Source organism: Scyliorhinus canicula, chromosome 8, assembly GCF_902713615.1.
Source record: "Scyliorhinus canicula chromosome 8, sScyCan1.1, whole genome shotgun sequence".
Lineage (NCBI taxonomy): Eukaryota > Metazoa > Chordata > Chondrichthyes > Carcharhiniformes > Scyliorhinidae > Scyliorhinus > Scyliorhinus canicula.
In genome coordinates, this window is record NC_052153.1 from 164,208,486 (window position 1) to 164,223,877 (window position 15,392).

A 15,392-nucleotide genomic window follows, 5' to 3' on the forward strand; every position below is an offset into this window, starting at 1 on the left:
CGAACATTAGGGGTTTGGGGGCTAATGTTTGGGAGGGTTGGAGGGAGAAGGACTGTGTGTTAATGGTGACTATGGGTGATTCCTGATTCCTTTTTGTCATTTGTTTATGTTAACATGCGGGCTAATGTTTGGGGTTTGGTGGGAGGATGGGATTGTTGTTATTTATATGGGGATTGACATTACATTAGTTACTGATTATTGTTTATTGCTGGGTGTAAATTTGGGAGAAAATGTGAAAAAGGAGAATAAAATTTTTGTTTTTTTTAAAAAAGGACCAGTGTACATGCACACCAAGGTCCCTCTAATTATTGGTGCTTCCCAGGGTCCTGCCATTCATCATGCATCCCCTTGCCTTGCTTGTCCTGCCTAAGTGCATCACCTCACACATATCTGGATTAAATTCAATTTGTCACTAATCTGACCATCTTGCCTACAATCTAAGGCTGTCCTACTCACTATTTACCATACCACCAATTTTTGTATCGTTTGCAAGCTCACTGATAAACTCTTCTAAATTCATCTCCAAATCATTTAATTAAACCAAGAACAGAAAGGGCCCCAACACGGATTCCACTGGACACAGGCTTCCAGTCTGAAAAACATCCCATAACCATCACCCTCTGCTTCCTGCCAACCAATTCTGGATCCAATTTGCCAAACTTCCTAGGATCCCATGGGCTCTTACTTTCGCTATCAGTCTCCAATTTGGGACCTTATCAAAAGCCTTGCTGAAGTCCAAGTAGATTACATCAATGTATTTCCTTCACCTACACAACTGGTCATTTATTTGAACAGTTCAATCAAGTTGGTCTGACATGACCTCGCCCCAACAAAACCCTGCTAACTGTTCTCGATTAATCCTCAACTCTCCAAATGCAGATTAATTTGGTTTCTCGGAATTGCTTCTAATAATTTCCCCCTACCAGAGGTTAGACTGATTGGCCTGTAATTTCCTGGATTGGTACCACAGTGGCTATCCTCCAGTTCTCCGACACCTCTCCTGTGGCTAGAAAGGAATGGAAAGTTTCATTCCATCTAGCCTATGAAATGCGTCTCCTTCTAAGCCCGCCAGACCACTCAGAATTTCCTCTTTGTCTATGTTAATTTCTTTAATTTTGTCACAGTCCTTCTCCATGGTTTCTATCTCCACACCGTCCCTCTCACTAGTTCACGGACACAAAGTATCCATTTAGAACCTTACCTCTGTCCTCCGGTTCCACACACAAATTACCGCGGTCCTTAATGGGCCCTACCTTTTCCCAGCTAACATGTAGGAATTCTGTTGTTCCAATGCAGAAGACGACCATTTGACCCATCAAGTCTGCACCAATCCACTGAAAGAGCACCCTACCCAGACCCACCCACCCCACCCCATAATCCCACTTAACCTGGACATCCTTGGACACTAAAGGGCAATATAGCATGGCCAATCCACCTAACCAGCCCATCTAATGGCTGGGGAGAGGGGATGGTGGAAAGAAGAGAGAATTGGAGCACTTGGAGGACACCCACACAGCTACTGGGTGCAAGTGCAAACTCCACACAGTCACCCCAGGCCGGAATTGAACCCGGGTTCCTGCACTCAGAGGCAGCAATGCTAACCACTGTGCTACCGTGCCATCCTTTTACTCTACTTGTACTCGTAAAACAATTTCGGATTTTCCTTTATTTTACCTGCCAGTATCTTTTCATGTCCCCTTTTGGCTCTCCGAATTTCCTTTTTAAGTTCCCTCTTGCACATTCTAGACGCCTCTAGGGCTTTTGCTGTTTTGCTCCCTCGATATCTTCCATCAGCCTCCCTTTTTCGGGTTTCCAATGCTGTATGTCCCTCAATATGCAGGGCTCACTGGATTGGTTGGTCCCACCCTTTTTCTTTATTGGAACATGTTGGCCGAACACTCTCCCTATTTCCTCCTTGAATGCGTCCCACTGTTCTGCCCCTAAAGGTGTCTTCCCCCAGTCCACTTTGGCCAAATGATACCTGATCTTATTAAAATCAACCTTTCTCCAATTTAGAACCCATTGTTCTCATCTTTCAGACATGTACTGGTCATGATTCTGCTGCGGTTAATTACAACACCTCTAAACCAATGTTCTTCAAACGCGGGGGCGCGACCAGCAGGTGGGTGCGGGCGGGTCGCGGAGCCGTCCTTTGTGGCGCTCCCAATCCTGCAAATCCCTGCGCAGCAGTCGGCTTTCAATAACTCCGGCTGCAAGCGGCCTTTAAAATGGCCACGAACATGCAAAAAAAATTCAGCAGCATTGCGCACGCACGCATGATCATCGGCTATTTCTTTTTTAAAAAACGGTCACAGCTTTTGTTTTACAGGTTCAGGGGGTTTTTATTCATTTATTTTTTTCATTTATTTTATTCTTTTTTTTACAAGTTCGGGGGGGGGGGGTTTATTTGATATAATTTTACAGAGAAAAAATGCAGAACTTTGCACAGATGGAGACTCCATACTTTCCGACACCGGAAGGCTTCACCTTCATCCAACAGGTTCCATTACGAGGGCCAAAGGGACCCAAAACCATTTCCTCCATTTTTATCAGCAGCAAACAAGGTAAGAGAAAATGGCGGGTCGCTCAGGTCGGCCGGCATGGGTCACAAAAGTCAGCCGGCGTGGGTCGCGAAGGTCAGCCGGTTGGGTCCCGAAGGTTGGCCTGTTGGTAAAAATGGGTCCCCGGACAAAAAGTTTGAAGAACACTGCTTTAAACCTGTCTATTGTTTCTTTGCCTGTCCCATTACCATGCCCTTTACCTTGTACCTTTGTGCTCGTCATTTAATCTCTCCAGTTTTCAACCAGGCCACAGACCTTCCCTTTTATTTATTCCTTCCCCTCTACCCCATCCACTTTCCCTGCCTCTCTGTTCATTTAAAATCTCCCAATTCTGTTAAAAGATCAGACTTGAAATGTTAACTCTGTTTCTCTGTGCTTGGATTCTGCTTGAGCTGATTAGTTTTGGAAAATGGCCTTTTTAAAACTGAAGTACAAACATGTTTTTCTCCTGCAAATAAAAGCAATTGATTTATTAAGCCCTTTCCCAGAACTTTTTTTTTTACATTGTTTCTTAAATCAGGGTTTTCAGAGATTGCCAGTAATGCACGGACATTGAAAACTTGTTTGTTTTTGTTCTCAGAGGAAGACTTGGCCAGCTTTCGCATGCACATGTAATTCCTATCATGTCTCGGTTTGGATCCAGCAACTTTTGAGCCAGGGTTGTGATCGTGCTTTTTGAGTGGATATTGTTCTTCTAATACTGGAATAGCTGCCTTTGACTCAACTCTGTTCATGAAAACCCCCCTGCTGCATGCATGGTTTACAAGCTTATGTGGAGTTAGGCTGGAATGCCTGCCGTCTGCAGAATACCTCTCCATCTGCAGTTTGCAGACTGGGTGCCATACTCGGCCAGCAATTAGCTCAAGTTAATTGTTCAGGCAGATTTTTGATCTACAAAGGAGTCGAGGGTTAGTGGAGCCGGGCAGGAGAGTGGAATTAAATCTACAATTGGATCGGCCATGATCTATTTGAATGGCGAAGCAGGCTTGATGAGCCAAAAGACCCAACTCCTGCAACCATTTCTTATGATGTTATTCCGCTAATCGTGACAACATTTGGATCAGAGAGGTTTGGACATGGGATGGATCAATTCGTATCAATTGAGAATGTGTCATGTTTTGATTGATAGCTTCGATTAATAGCGCAAGTACCTTTTTAGTTTTTCTTTTTGGTTAACATAATTTCAACAACAACAAAAAAAAGACCCGATCTAAAATGTTCTTCATTTTTGCATCATTACTCTGCTGTTCTATGTAACAGGAGTCATGCAAAGAAAGTAAAATCCCACTCGGATTCTCCCATTCGGCAGCAGAGTGTCCACGCCGTTGGAAAAGCCGTTGCGTTTCACGACGGCGTCAATGGGCCGCTGGGAGTGGGCCAGCACGGCGCTGGAGCAATGTACGCCACTCCAGCCTCCCATCCCTGCGTGAACTATGCGCCACGGGATCCGCACATGCACTGTGGCGCCGGCGCCAACCCACGCATGCGCGGTGGCTTCCCTCAGCGCGCTGCCCCGACGCAATATGGCGCAGGAGTTCAGAGGCCGACGCGGAAGAAAATAGGCCCGGGGAGCTAGAAGCCTGCCCGCCGATCAGTGGGCCCCAATCGCGGGCCAGGCCCCATCAGAGGCCCCCCCCCACCCCCCGAAGTTGGAGCCCGCACCTCCCTCCCCCCCTCCCCGAAGTCGGAGCCTGCACCCGCCCCCCCCGAAATCGGAGCCCTCACCACCACCCCCACCACACACACACACACACACACACACACACACACACACACACACAACCTCCTGACCCTGCGCGCTCTGTGGAGAAACGCGTGCCGGCGTCGGGGTGGCGTGGCCCAGTTGCAGGGATTCTCCGGCCCGGCCCCAGGCTGGGAGAATCCCTCCTCCCATGTTAATACTTTTGTCAGTAATGCATGCCAAAATCTTTTATCGTTTTGAAACACACACTGCAACTTAAGTGAAACAGTGCAATCTAACAAAATCTTTGCTCTTACTTCTGGCTAATGATATTAATTAAACTTGATCTGTAATTGTCAGTCCATCATATGGTCATGTAGTGCATTATTAGAGAGATCAGGTTTACAGCCGGCATGCTCTATTTCCAGTGCATACCGTGATTTTGATCCAGAGACCAACTATCCCAAGTACTTAACTGTAAATTAGTACTAAAATAACGAGTATAATTAAAGAAATAATCAGTAAATAATGTACAAGAAGAAAAATGGTTGACCACATATTGAAATTATTGGCAACAATGTGAAATAGTTCCAGCTATTTCAGATATGGTCGCCCAAGTGGTTATGTTACTGGACTAGTTTTTTTTTTGAAAGCATGTGCAGTAATCACCAAGCCAGGAAGAAACTTCTGCAGCGGCTAGCTGTAACTCTCCGAACCCTCTGCTGAATTTCATCAGGGGGCAGTCTTCAAAGATGCAAGCCATGGATTGGAACACTCCACAGCTGCTTTCCGGGTTTGAGACTAGCAATCCAGTGGCTGGGACTAATTATCTGGAGTCGAGAGTTCAAATCCCAACATGGCAATTGGGAAATTTAAATCCATAAATTTGGAATAAAAGACTGGTATTAGTCACTGTATCCATGAAACTACCAGATTATTGAAAAAAAATCTCCTTGGTTCATTTAAGTTCTTTATCCTTATCTAGCCAAGTTTATCTAGCCTGGTCTTATCTAATTGCTGACCCACAGCAATGTGGTTGACTCTTAGCTTGCGTGTAAAATGGCCTGACAAACTATTCAGTTGAATTCAAGGAAGCGGCTTACCGCCACCTTTTGAACGGTTAATAGCAATGGACAACAAACGTGCCTGGCCTTGCCAGAGACATACTCATCTGAGTGAATTTTAAAAATACACAAGATCCATTGAAGAAAGGGCCAAGGAAGGGAAACTGATATGGTAAAACAGTGGCAAGAACCAAAGACGGGGCATTGCCCAGTTATTCACATTGTACTGCAATATAAATCAAGGCAATGAAAAGTAATCAAAACAGCTAAATATTAAATTATGGAACTAAGGAAAGAAGCTACAGGCAATTATACTTTACAAGTCATGGCTCTGCAATGGCTAACACCCAAATATAAATAACCCAGCCCCACTCACTTTGCTGTATTTGCATAGTCCACTGCATGAAAAAGAACAGCCAAGGTGCTCCGCAGAAGTAAAATTAGACCAAGAGCAGATAAGCCAAATGAGATATTAAGAAATGTGACTAAAACCTTGGTCACTAATTTTAAGGAAAGCCTTAAAGGGGCAGGAGAAATATGGCGATGGGGACGAACTTGATGGGAAAATTCTACAACATAGGTTCCAGACAGCTGACGGTATGACACCATTTGCACATTTGCCACAACCAGGTTTTTCCAATAGGTAGCCACATTCAACCAAATGGGTCCTGGTTTCTCAACATGTGCAGAAGCAACTAATAATATTGACAGATCAGCTCAGAGTAGGCATTATGGCACCACTCTCCCAAAACCCAAACTACAAGTTCAAGTGCTTTAAGAAATCACTTAAATAAGAGTAAATAATTTACCGTAGAATGCAGGACAAGATAATAAACTGAAAAAGTCAGTCACAAACTAAACTCATGATGGCTGTCTTATCATAGAATGGCAAGAAGTCTTACAACACCAGGTTAAAGTCCAACATGTTTGTTTCAAACACTAGCTTTCGGAGTACTGCTCCTTCCTCAGGTGCCACCTAAGGAAGGAGCAGTGCTCCGAAAGCTCGTGTTTGAAACAAACATGTTGGACTTTAACCTGGTGTTGTAAGACTTCTTACTGTGCTCACCCCAGTCCAACGCCGGCATCTCCACATCATTATCATAGAATCCGTACAGTGCAGAAGGCCATTTGGCCCATCGAATCTGCATCGACCATCTGAAAGAGCACCCTAACCCAGACCCAATCCCCCACCCTATCCCTGTAACCCCAGTTAGGGACAATTTAGCATATCCAATCCACCTAACCTGCACATCTTTGGACTGTGGGAGGAAACTGGAGCACCCGGAGGAAACCCACGCAGACATGGAAGAATGTGCAAACTCCCGCGGCCAGTAAAATTTCTGCTGGGGTTGACAAGATAGCAACCAACAAATCTTACTCAAAGGAATTGAATTTTTTGCACTCCCACTGAGACCAGTTATCTTAGCAGAAATGAGATCCTTCAAGCTTGAAAAGCTCAGTTATATACTACCTTTAATAGGCTTTCAATTGTACAAGTCCCATTAAATTCTTCACTGGAAGTCATGAACACGTATAGAAATTAAAGCCAAATCATCTCACAACTATTATTCAGAAGAACACCAACAGATTCCATCTCCAGAATAAAAGTCATGGCTCATTGTATTAGTAAAGTGAGAAGTATCAACTTATAGAGAATGTTTCCAAGATATTTAATTGCAAAGTGCTCGAAACACATTTATAATCCTGGGGAACAAAGATCTTTTATCCACAAATAGGGATCAATTTTAGGCCATTACAATTTGCCATTTATCCTGCTGATTTAGGGCAGCCTTTCAGTCCAGATTATCAATATTTATCAAAGTATAAAAAGCAGATACTGGAAATCTGAAATGAGAACAAAAAAAGCTGGGAAAACTCAGTAGGTCGGCCAGCATTTGTGGAGAGGAACTCAGGTAGATGACCTTTTATCACAAAATTCTGATGAATGGTCATTGACCCGATGTGTTGCAGTTGGGCATAGGAATAGAGGGAGTTTTATTCTGCACGTAGCGCATGTTGCATCTGATTTGGGAACGCTTGACGCTCAAATTCATTTGGTAAGAATTAGAAATTGTTGTATTTGCAGAAACTAACAAATCTCAGCACTCAGCTGAAATACAAGTTATGCTTATATTGTCAAACTTTAAATAACATTGAAGTGGTAATACACATGTTCAGCAGCGGAAGAAGAATATGATAGAGCTACACAATGCAGAACTAAAGCACAGGAACATCCAGTTGTGAATGGTGATGGACAATCAAACAGCTAACCACAAGAGGCATCTCCACAGATAGCACAGTGATTAGAACTGTTGCTTCACAGCACCTGGGCCCCACGGTTTGATTAACGGCTTGGATCACTGTCTGTGCAGAGTCTGCACGTTCTCCCGTGTCTGCGTGAGTTTCCTCCGGGTGCTCCGGTTTCCCCCCCACAGTCCAAAGATGCAGTTAGGTGGATTGGCAATGCTAAATTGCCCTTGGTGTCCAAAATGGTTCGGTGGGGGACTGGGTCACGGGAATAGATGGAGGTGTGGGCTTTAGGATGCTCTTTCCAAAGGCAGGTGCAGATTCGATAGCACATCAGTGCAAAGAGTATTTTCAACCATCTTCAGTCAGAAGTGCTGCGTGGTTGATCCAACTCAGCTTTCTCCCAAGGTTCCCAGCATCACAGATGCCAGTCTTCAGCCAGTGCAATTCACTCCACTCCATGTACTATCAGGCGGCACGGTAACACAGTGGTTAGCTTCACAGTGTCAGGGTTGCAGGTTTGATTTTCAGTTTGGGTCACTGTCTGTGCGGAGTCTGCACATTCTCCGTGTCTGTGTGGGTTTCTTCCGGGTGGTCCGATTTCCTCCCACAAGTCCCGATAAGACATGCTGAAAGGAATTTGGACATTCTCCCTCCGTGGACACAAACAAGCGCCGGAATGTGGCAACTAGGGGCTTTTCACAGTAACTTCACTGCAGTGTTAATGTAAGCCTACTTGTGACCAGAAAGATTATTAAAAAAAGAAACAGCTGAAAGCTTTGGATACTGCAAAAGCTATGGCGTCTGATGACATCCTGGCTTGAGAACTAAAGACTTGACCTCCAGAACTAGCCACGCCCTAGTCAAGCTGTTTCAGTACAGCTAGAACACTGGCAATTACCCAACAGTGTGGAAAATTGCCCAGGCATATCAAGTCAACAAAAATCAGGACAAATCCAAACAGGTCAATCACTGCCCCAACGAGCTACCATCAACTAAAGTAATGGAACGTGTCATCAACAGTCCTATCAAGTGGCACTTACTCAGCCGTAATTTGCTCACTAACATAAAAGCAAAATAATATAGATGCTAGAAATCTAAAACAGAAACAAAAAGTGTTGGAAACACTCAACCATCTTGCAGTATCTATGGAGCGAGAGAGAGCGAGACAGTCAACATTTTGAATCAAAAATTAATTCTTCGGAACTGAAGGAAGGTAGCAATGCGATGGATTTCATGCTGTTGAATTGCGGGAGGCAGCAGAGGGACAAAAGGGAAGTTTTATGATGGGATAGCAGTAAAGATTAGATGACAAAGATGTCAATGAACAAAAGGCAAACAGCGTGCTAATGGTGTGAAGAATAGTCATAGTCAACTTGAACATTAATTTTATTGCTTTCTCCACAGATGCTGTCTGACCTGCTGAGTATTTCCGGCACTTTTACAACTGCTCACCACCGATGCTCAGTTTGGATTCCACCAGAGTGATCTGTCTTCAAACTTTATTCAAGCTTTGGGCCAAAAATGAACTAAAGAGCTGAATTCAAACAGTGAGTTGAGTGGGACTGCACTTAACACAAATGCAGCATTTGATAGAGTGTGGAATCAAGGATACAGCAAAGTCAATGGGTATCGGCAGCGAACATTCTCTGCTGTTTGCTGAAAGCTTTGGATACTGCAAAAGCTATGGCTAGCACAATAAAAAAAAGTTGTCATTGTCGGAAACCAATCATCTCAGCTCCAGGACATAGCTGCTGCCATTTCTCAAGGCCATGAACAAGGCCCAAACCTCATCAATGACCTTGCCGCCGACATAAAATCAGAAGTGAGGATGTTCACTGCTATGATGTGGAGATGTCGGCGTTGGACGGGGTGGGCACAGTAAGAAGTCTTACAACACCAGGTTAAAGTCCAACAGGTTTGTTTCGAATCACTAGCTTTCGAAGCTCAGGAAGGAGCTGCGCTCCAAAAGCTAGTGATTTGAAACAAACCTGTTGGACTTTAACCTGGTGTTGTAAGACCTCTTACGATGTTCACTGTGACTACCATGTTCAATACCATTCACAATTCCTCAGATACTGAAGTAGTCCATGCTTGAATGCAGCATGACTTGAGCAAACATTTAGGTTTGGGTTAACAAGTGGGAAGAAATATACACACCATGAAATTTCTAGACCATCTCCAACAAGAAAGCATCTGATCATCTTCCCATGACAGTGTTACCATAACTGAATCCCCCACAATCAATATCCTAGGGTACCACTAATATTAAAGCAAAATACGGTGGATGCCTGGGATCTGAAATAGAAACACAAAGTGCTGGAAAAACTCAGGTTTGGCAGCACCTGTAAAGAGTGAAACAGAGCTAATGTTCTGAATCCAATATGACCGTTCCAAAGAAACCAAAATCAGAAGTACTGTGGCTACATGGGTAGGTCAGACAGAGGCTGGAAATCGTACATCAAATATCTCACCTCCTGACTCTCCAAAGCTATTCCACCATCTACAGCACACAGTGGCAACAATTTGTCCCATCTACATGGTACACTGCAGTTAAATGGGGGTTATTGGGTTACGGGGATAGGGTAGATATGTGCGCTTCAGTAGAGTGTTCTTTGTAAGGGCTGGTGCAGACTCGATGGGCTGAAGGGCCTCCTTATGCACTGTAAATTCTATGATTCTATGAACTCGCCAAACCTACTTCAACAGCATCTTTCAAACCTGCAGCAGCAGACACTAGCGCCCCTTCAAGTTACACATCATCCTGACTTAGAACCATATCACTCTCGCGGTGGAAGCAGGGTCACTGAATATTTTTAAACAGAGACAGACAAGATTCCCAAGAATCTAAGCCTACTGGGGGTAGATGGGAAGCTAAACACAAACAGATCAGTCATGAGTCTATTGAATGGTGGAACAGGCTCAGTGGGTGGAGAGGGGGAGGGGGGAGAGCTGCTCCTATTTCCTATGTTCCTTCACTGTTGCTGAGCAAAAAATCTGAAACTCCTAACTGAACAGTGGGTGTACCTACACCAGATGGACTGCAACAGTTCAAGAAGGCAGCTCACAACCACCTTTGCCAGGGGATTAGGGATGAGCAACAAATGCTGGCCTTGCTGGTGATGCTCACATCTCGTGAATTAATTGAGAACAAAAATGCTGCAATTGACAATCATTTCCACAGCATTGTCAGTGCACAAGAGGTATCCATATTTTGCTAAACACACATGATTTTTTTTTTAAAATGATGATACGATGAAAAGGTTTGAATGATTATATTTAGCTGAAAACGTGTCTGGTACGGCATCAGTAAATTTACACTACCATCAAGGACATACCTCTGTACTAGAATAGTGTGACATTTATTTCCAGCACTCCAAAAGCGCTTGGAGGGAATTACATAAATTTCTCCAGCAACCTTTTGACGGACAGTATTTTGCTGCTTGCTTTTCGATTCACCCATCAGATCTCGGGTGTCTGGAGCTTCAGACCTTTTGATGTCAATCCATTTCAAATATGCACACTCACAATCTTGCTATTAGCAGAATGGTGATTAACTTGGTCAGCTTTTGTTTCTTTCATTGATATTCACATTGCGACACAGAGAACTGACTTGGAAAAGCTACTGGGCCCGACAGTCTCAAACAGCTGCATTATTATACAAAGTTGAAAGAAGATCATGGAACCGATAATTCCGCTGTCATGCGCCTGTGAAATCTTTCCTCACAGACAGTTCACTTCACGATGCTACCAGCATTCATCAATGATCAACAATTCACAACTCCATAAAGGTGCCAAGCAGAGATGGAAAAGGAGATGTTATGGATAAAAACACGCTGACGATTTAAATTTAAATTTAGCAGACAGAAAACACTGGCAAATGAGATAAAACTTCAAGATATACAAACTGCTCTTAAATACAGAAAAATTCTTACTTTGGCAACATCTTCAGTTGATTTTCACGCAGTTCCAATATTTGCAATTTGGTTAATCTGGAAAATAGAGAAGCAAACAATTAAACCACCCATCAACTTCGATTCCATGCAAGATACATGGAGGGTAGTACTCTTTATTAATCAACATTCATTTAGGTAGCACCTTTATCATAAAATACACTGACAACCCTCCAAAAACAAATGTATGCAAGTTCACTGGCCTCTAACTAAGAAAGAGAGAGAGATTAGAAGATTAATGAAAAATTCAGCAGAAGAAATGGATTTATAAAAGGAGCAGTTTTTATTTTCATCAAGAGAGGCTCGAGAATTTTCAGGAAGCTGAACTCAGCTGGAGCTAAGTTGATCAATGGAAGAAAAGGATGCACAGAAGCTTGAATCTTAGAGAAGCAAAGATATAGGATTAAAGGAGAAAGTTTGGGGTAGTTGTTAGGATTTGGAGGAGAAATTGAAACAGTGCTGAGGAAGACTGAACAGCAAATACAGAAAAAATAACAGAATTCTGGCAATTTGGAATCAATGAAAAATGGGCAATGGGAGACCTACAAGGAGGTTACAGGAACAGTTTAGATGGTGTAGCCATGCTGGCCACGCAAAATGGACACTGAGCCAAAGTAAAATGGAAGACAGAAGGAAAAGCCTGTTTAGTGAGAGCAGACAGTCTGCTCTCAACTAATTAGCATTTTGCAAGCAGCAAACCAGTTTCTGGCCAGGTGCAAGATCTCCAAGCCAAAGGTGTTAATGGCAAAGCGCTTAGCATTCTGATGAGGCAGCCCAGATCCAGGCACGAACAATGGCAACATTTCCATCTCAATGTAACACTTAATTGGTTGCGCAGACAGGATGGCACCAAAGTAACGAATATCGAAACCACCCCCCAACACCGAGGAAGGCCCTCGCATTGGAGGATTTCGAAGGTAACCGTTTGGAAACGCTCCAATCGGTACCGAAAGGTCGAGCCCGCCCAGAAGGGGGCAAGGACATTAGAGAGGGGTATAAAGGCAAATTCCCCACATAGCCCGGTCTGTTAAACCCGTGCTCCGGCCCTGATAGACATCTTGCATCCTGACTCCAGCCGTTGAGCACCAGCCGCCGAAACCGTAAGTTCAACGCTCGCTACGCGATCCAAGCCCACTAGACCCCCAGTACCAGAACGCTTGCTGAAGGCTGCAGTACAAGACCAGGACGAAGGCCTCGTTCTCTGACCTTGCCTGTTCCTGTTAGATAAGTATTCTGATCACTTAAGTTTAGTTATAGCTTAGTCTCTTAGTGTGTGCATGAGTATTTATTATAACTGTATAATAAATATTGATCGTTTGAACCTTACTAATCGGTGTATCGTCTTTATTACTTTGAACTTGACCTTGGAATACTTGTGACGGTGTCTATACGGCACCTGGCGACTCCAGAGCTGAATAAATACATAGAACAGAGCCTAGTAGTGTTAAGCACACGTCGAATACGGAGGCGTGTTAATACACTCCAATAAACGCGTTTTACAACCACAGTAAAACGTGCAACAATGGTCGTTGACGAAGGCATGTAAAAAGGTTTCAGATGCAACAGAGGCTGCGGTCAGAGCAGCATTGGCAAGAGAACGGAGGGAGGAAAGAGCAAAGGCGGCCACTGTTGCAAAAGTGGATGCAAGTGCTCTTGGCAACACAGTATGTGCCATTTAAAACTCTCTTTAGGGTTTCAACAGATGATAGGATTGAAGCCATCTGGTTCAGTGTAAGTAGTCAGATAAGTTATGCAGCGACACCGCCGAATGCTTAGTTGGAGCGAATGATGTGTCATCAATCTTCCCAATTCTAAGCTGGAAGTTGATCCATGGATGAGTGACCATAACTATTACTGGAGACGAACTATCTGCATTCAGTGCAATGTATTGAAGTCATGGACGCACCATGTGTCCGAGAAAAACATATCTGCAGTAAGTGTCACCGGCTGCAGGATTTGAGCTCTTTTATGTTTTGAAACTCGAGCAGCGGCTGAAGTCACTGTACTGCATCCGTGAGGCAGAGAACTACATGGATAGCCCCTTTCAGGAGGTGGCCACAACACAGGTTTGGAACATGCAGGCAGAGAAGGAATGCATGACCACCGGGCAGCTTAAGGGAAACAGGCAGGTTGTGCTGGAGTCTCGTGAGTATGGGAACTGAATATTCAAGGATATTCGTTATTTAGGAAGCATAGACAAAAAGGAAAATGAGGTGGGGCAACAATGTTCATCGGGGACAAGATCAATATATTGGTGAGAGAATCTTAGATCGAAGGATCAAGATGTAAAATAATTTTGGGTGGAGCTAAGCATCAAGGGGCAGAAAGCACTGGGGAAAGTTGTTTATGGGCCACCAAACTCTAGTGGTAATGCTGCGTATAGTATAAATCAGGAAATTAAAGCTGCTTGTAATATAGGTAATGTAGTAATAATGAGCGACTTCAAGCTACATATAAAGCTACATAGAAACCTAATTAGTACTAATGTTGTGGACGATGAATTCCTGGTGTGTACGCAAGATGGATTTCTGGAGCAGTACAATGAAGAACCAACAAGTCCATTTTAGATTTATGTAATGAGAAAGGGCTAACTAATAATCTTGCTCTAAAGGAGCCTGCAGGAAATAGTGACCGCAACATTTTGATTTTATAAATTTAGAGTACCCAATTATTTTTTCCAATTAAGGGGCAATTTAGCGTGGCTAATCCACCTAAGTTGCACATCTTTGGGTTGTGGGGGTGAAACCCACGCAGACACGGGGAGTACGTGCAAACTCCACACGGATAGGGACCCAGGGTCAGGATCGAACCCAGGTCCTCGGCGCTGTGATGTCAGGATTCAAACCCGGGTCCTCAGTGCTGCAGGTAGCAGAGCTAACCACTGTGCCACCGTGCGGCCCATAGTGAATCTAACATGATATAATGTATACATTACATATGTTAAAATATTTGACAGGAGACAAGTACTGGCTAATACTTTAAAAAAAAATTTTTTTTTTTTTTTTTTTTTAAAGCGTACCCAATTCTTTTTTTTTCCAATTAAGGGGCAATTTAACATGGCCAACCAACCTACCCTGCATATCTTAGTGCTGGCTAATACTTAAAGTAGTATTATATGGTCTACAACAAACATACATTAAAAACCCAACAAGAAAGGTAAAGCAACCCTGGTTAACAAAATCAGTTAAAGATTGCATCAAGGAAGTGGCTTCTAAGGATGCTAAAAATCTTAGGATTGGGAACAATTTAGAACCCAGCGAAGGAGGAACAACAAATTGACAAAGGGAAAAAAGAATATGAATGTAAGCTAACGAAAAGCATAAAGGCAGACTGTAAAAGTTTCTTCAGCTCTGTGAAAAGGAAAAGATTAGCATTATAGAGAAATGGTGGAGAAACTAAACAATTACTTCATGTCTATCATCATAAAGAAGAAAATCTCTCAGAGATGCCAGGGAACTAAATGAGTAACAGATTAATGAAGAGATAGGACTCAAAAATTAATTAATTGCCTACTGATAAATCACCAAGACCGGATGAACTATGTCCCTGAGTGCTGAAGGAGGTGTTTATCGAGATGGTAATCTACTGGCATTTATATTTCAAACTTGTATAGATTCTGGAAAGGTTCCTACAGAGAGTGTAAAGTAGCAAATGTAACCCCATTACTTACACAGGGAGGGGGAAAGAAAATAGAGAACGACAGACCGATGAGTTTGACCTCTAACAGATTCAAACATTTTCCCTAATATGGAGGATGTAAAAACTGGACACCTTAAAAAATAATGATAGGATCGGGCAGCACGTGGTGCAGTGGTTAGCACTACTGCCTCATGGCACCGAGGACCCCAGTTCGATCCCAGTCCCGGATCACTGTGTGTGTAGTTTT

The 15,392-nt window shown here is 43.4% G+C and overlaps 1 protein-coding gene across 2 annotated transcripts in view; it reads right to left on the reverse strand.

Annotated features, from left to right (window-relative positions):
- erbin (erbb2 interacting protein) overlaps positions 1-15,392 on the reverse strand; it is a 328,567-nt gene that overhangs the window by 124,632 nt on the left and 188,543 nt on the right. For both annotated transcript variants that reach the window (XM_038805630.1, XM_038805631.1), the window contains exon 6: positions 11,489-11,545. In XM_038805630.1, coding sequence (XP_038661558.1) covers positions 11,489-11,545 — 57 coding nt within the window. The remainder of the gene's footprint in view (positions 1-11,488; positions 11,546-15,392) is intronic.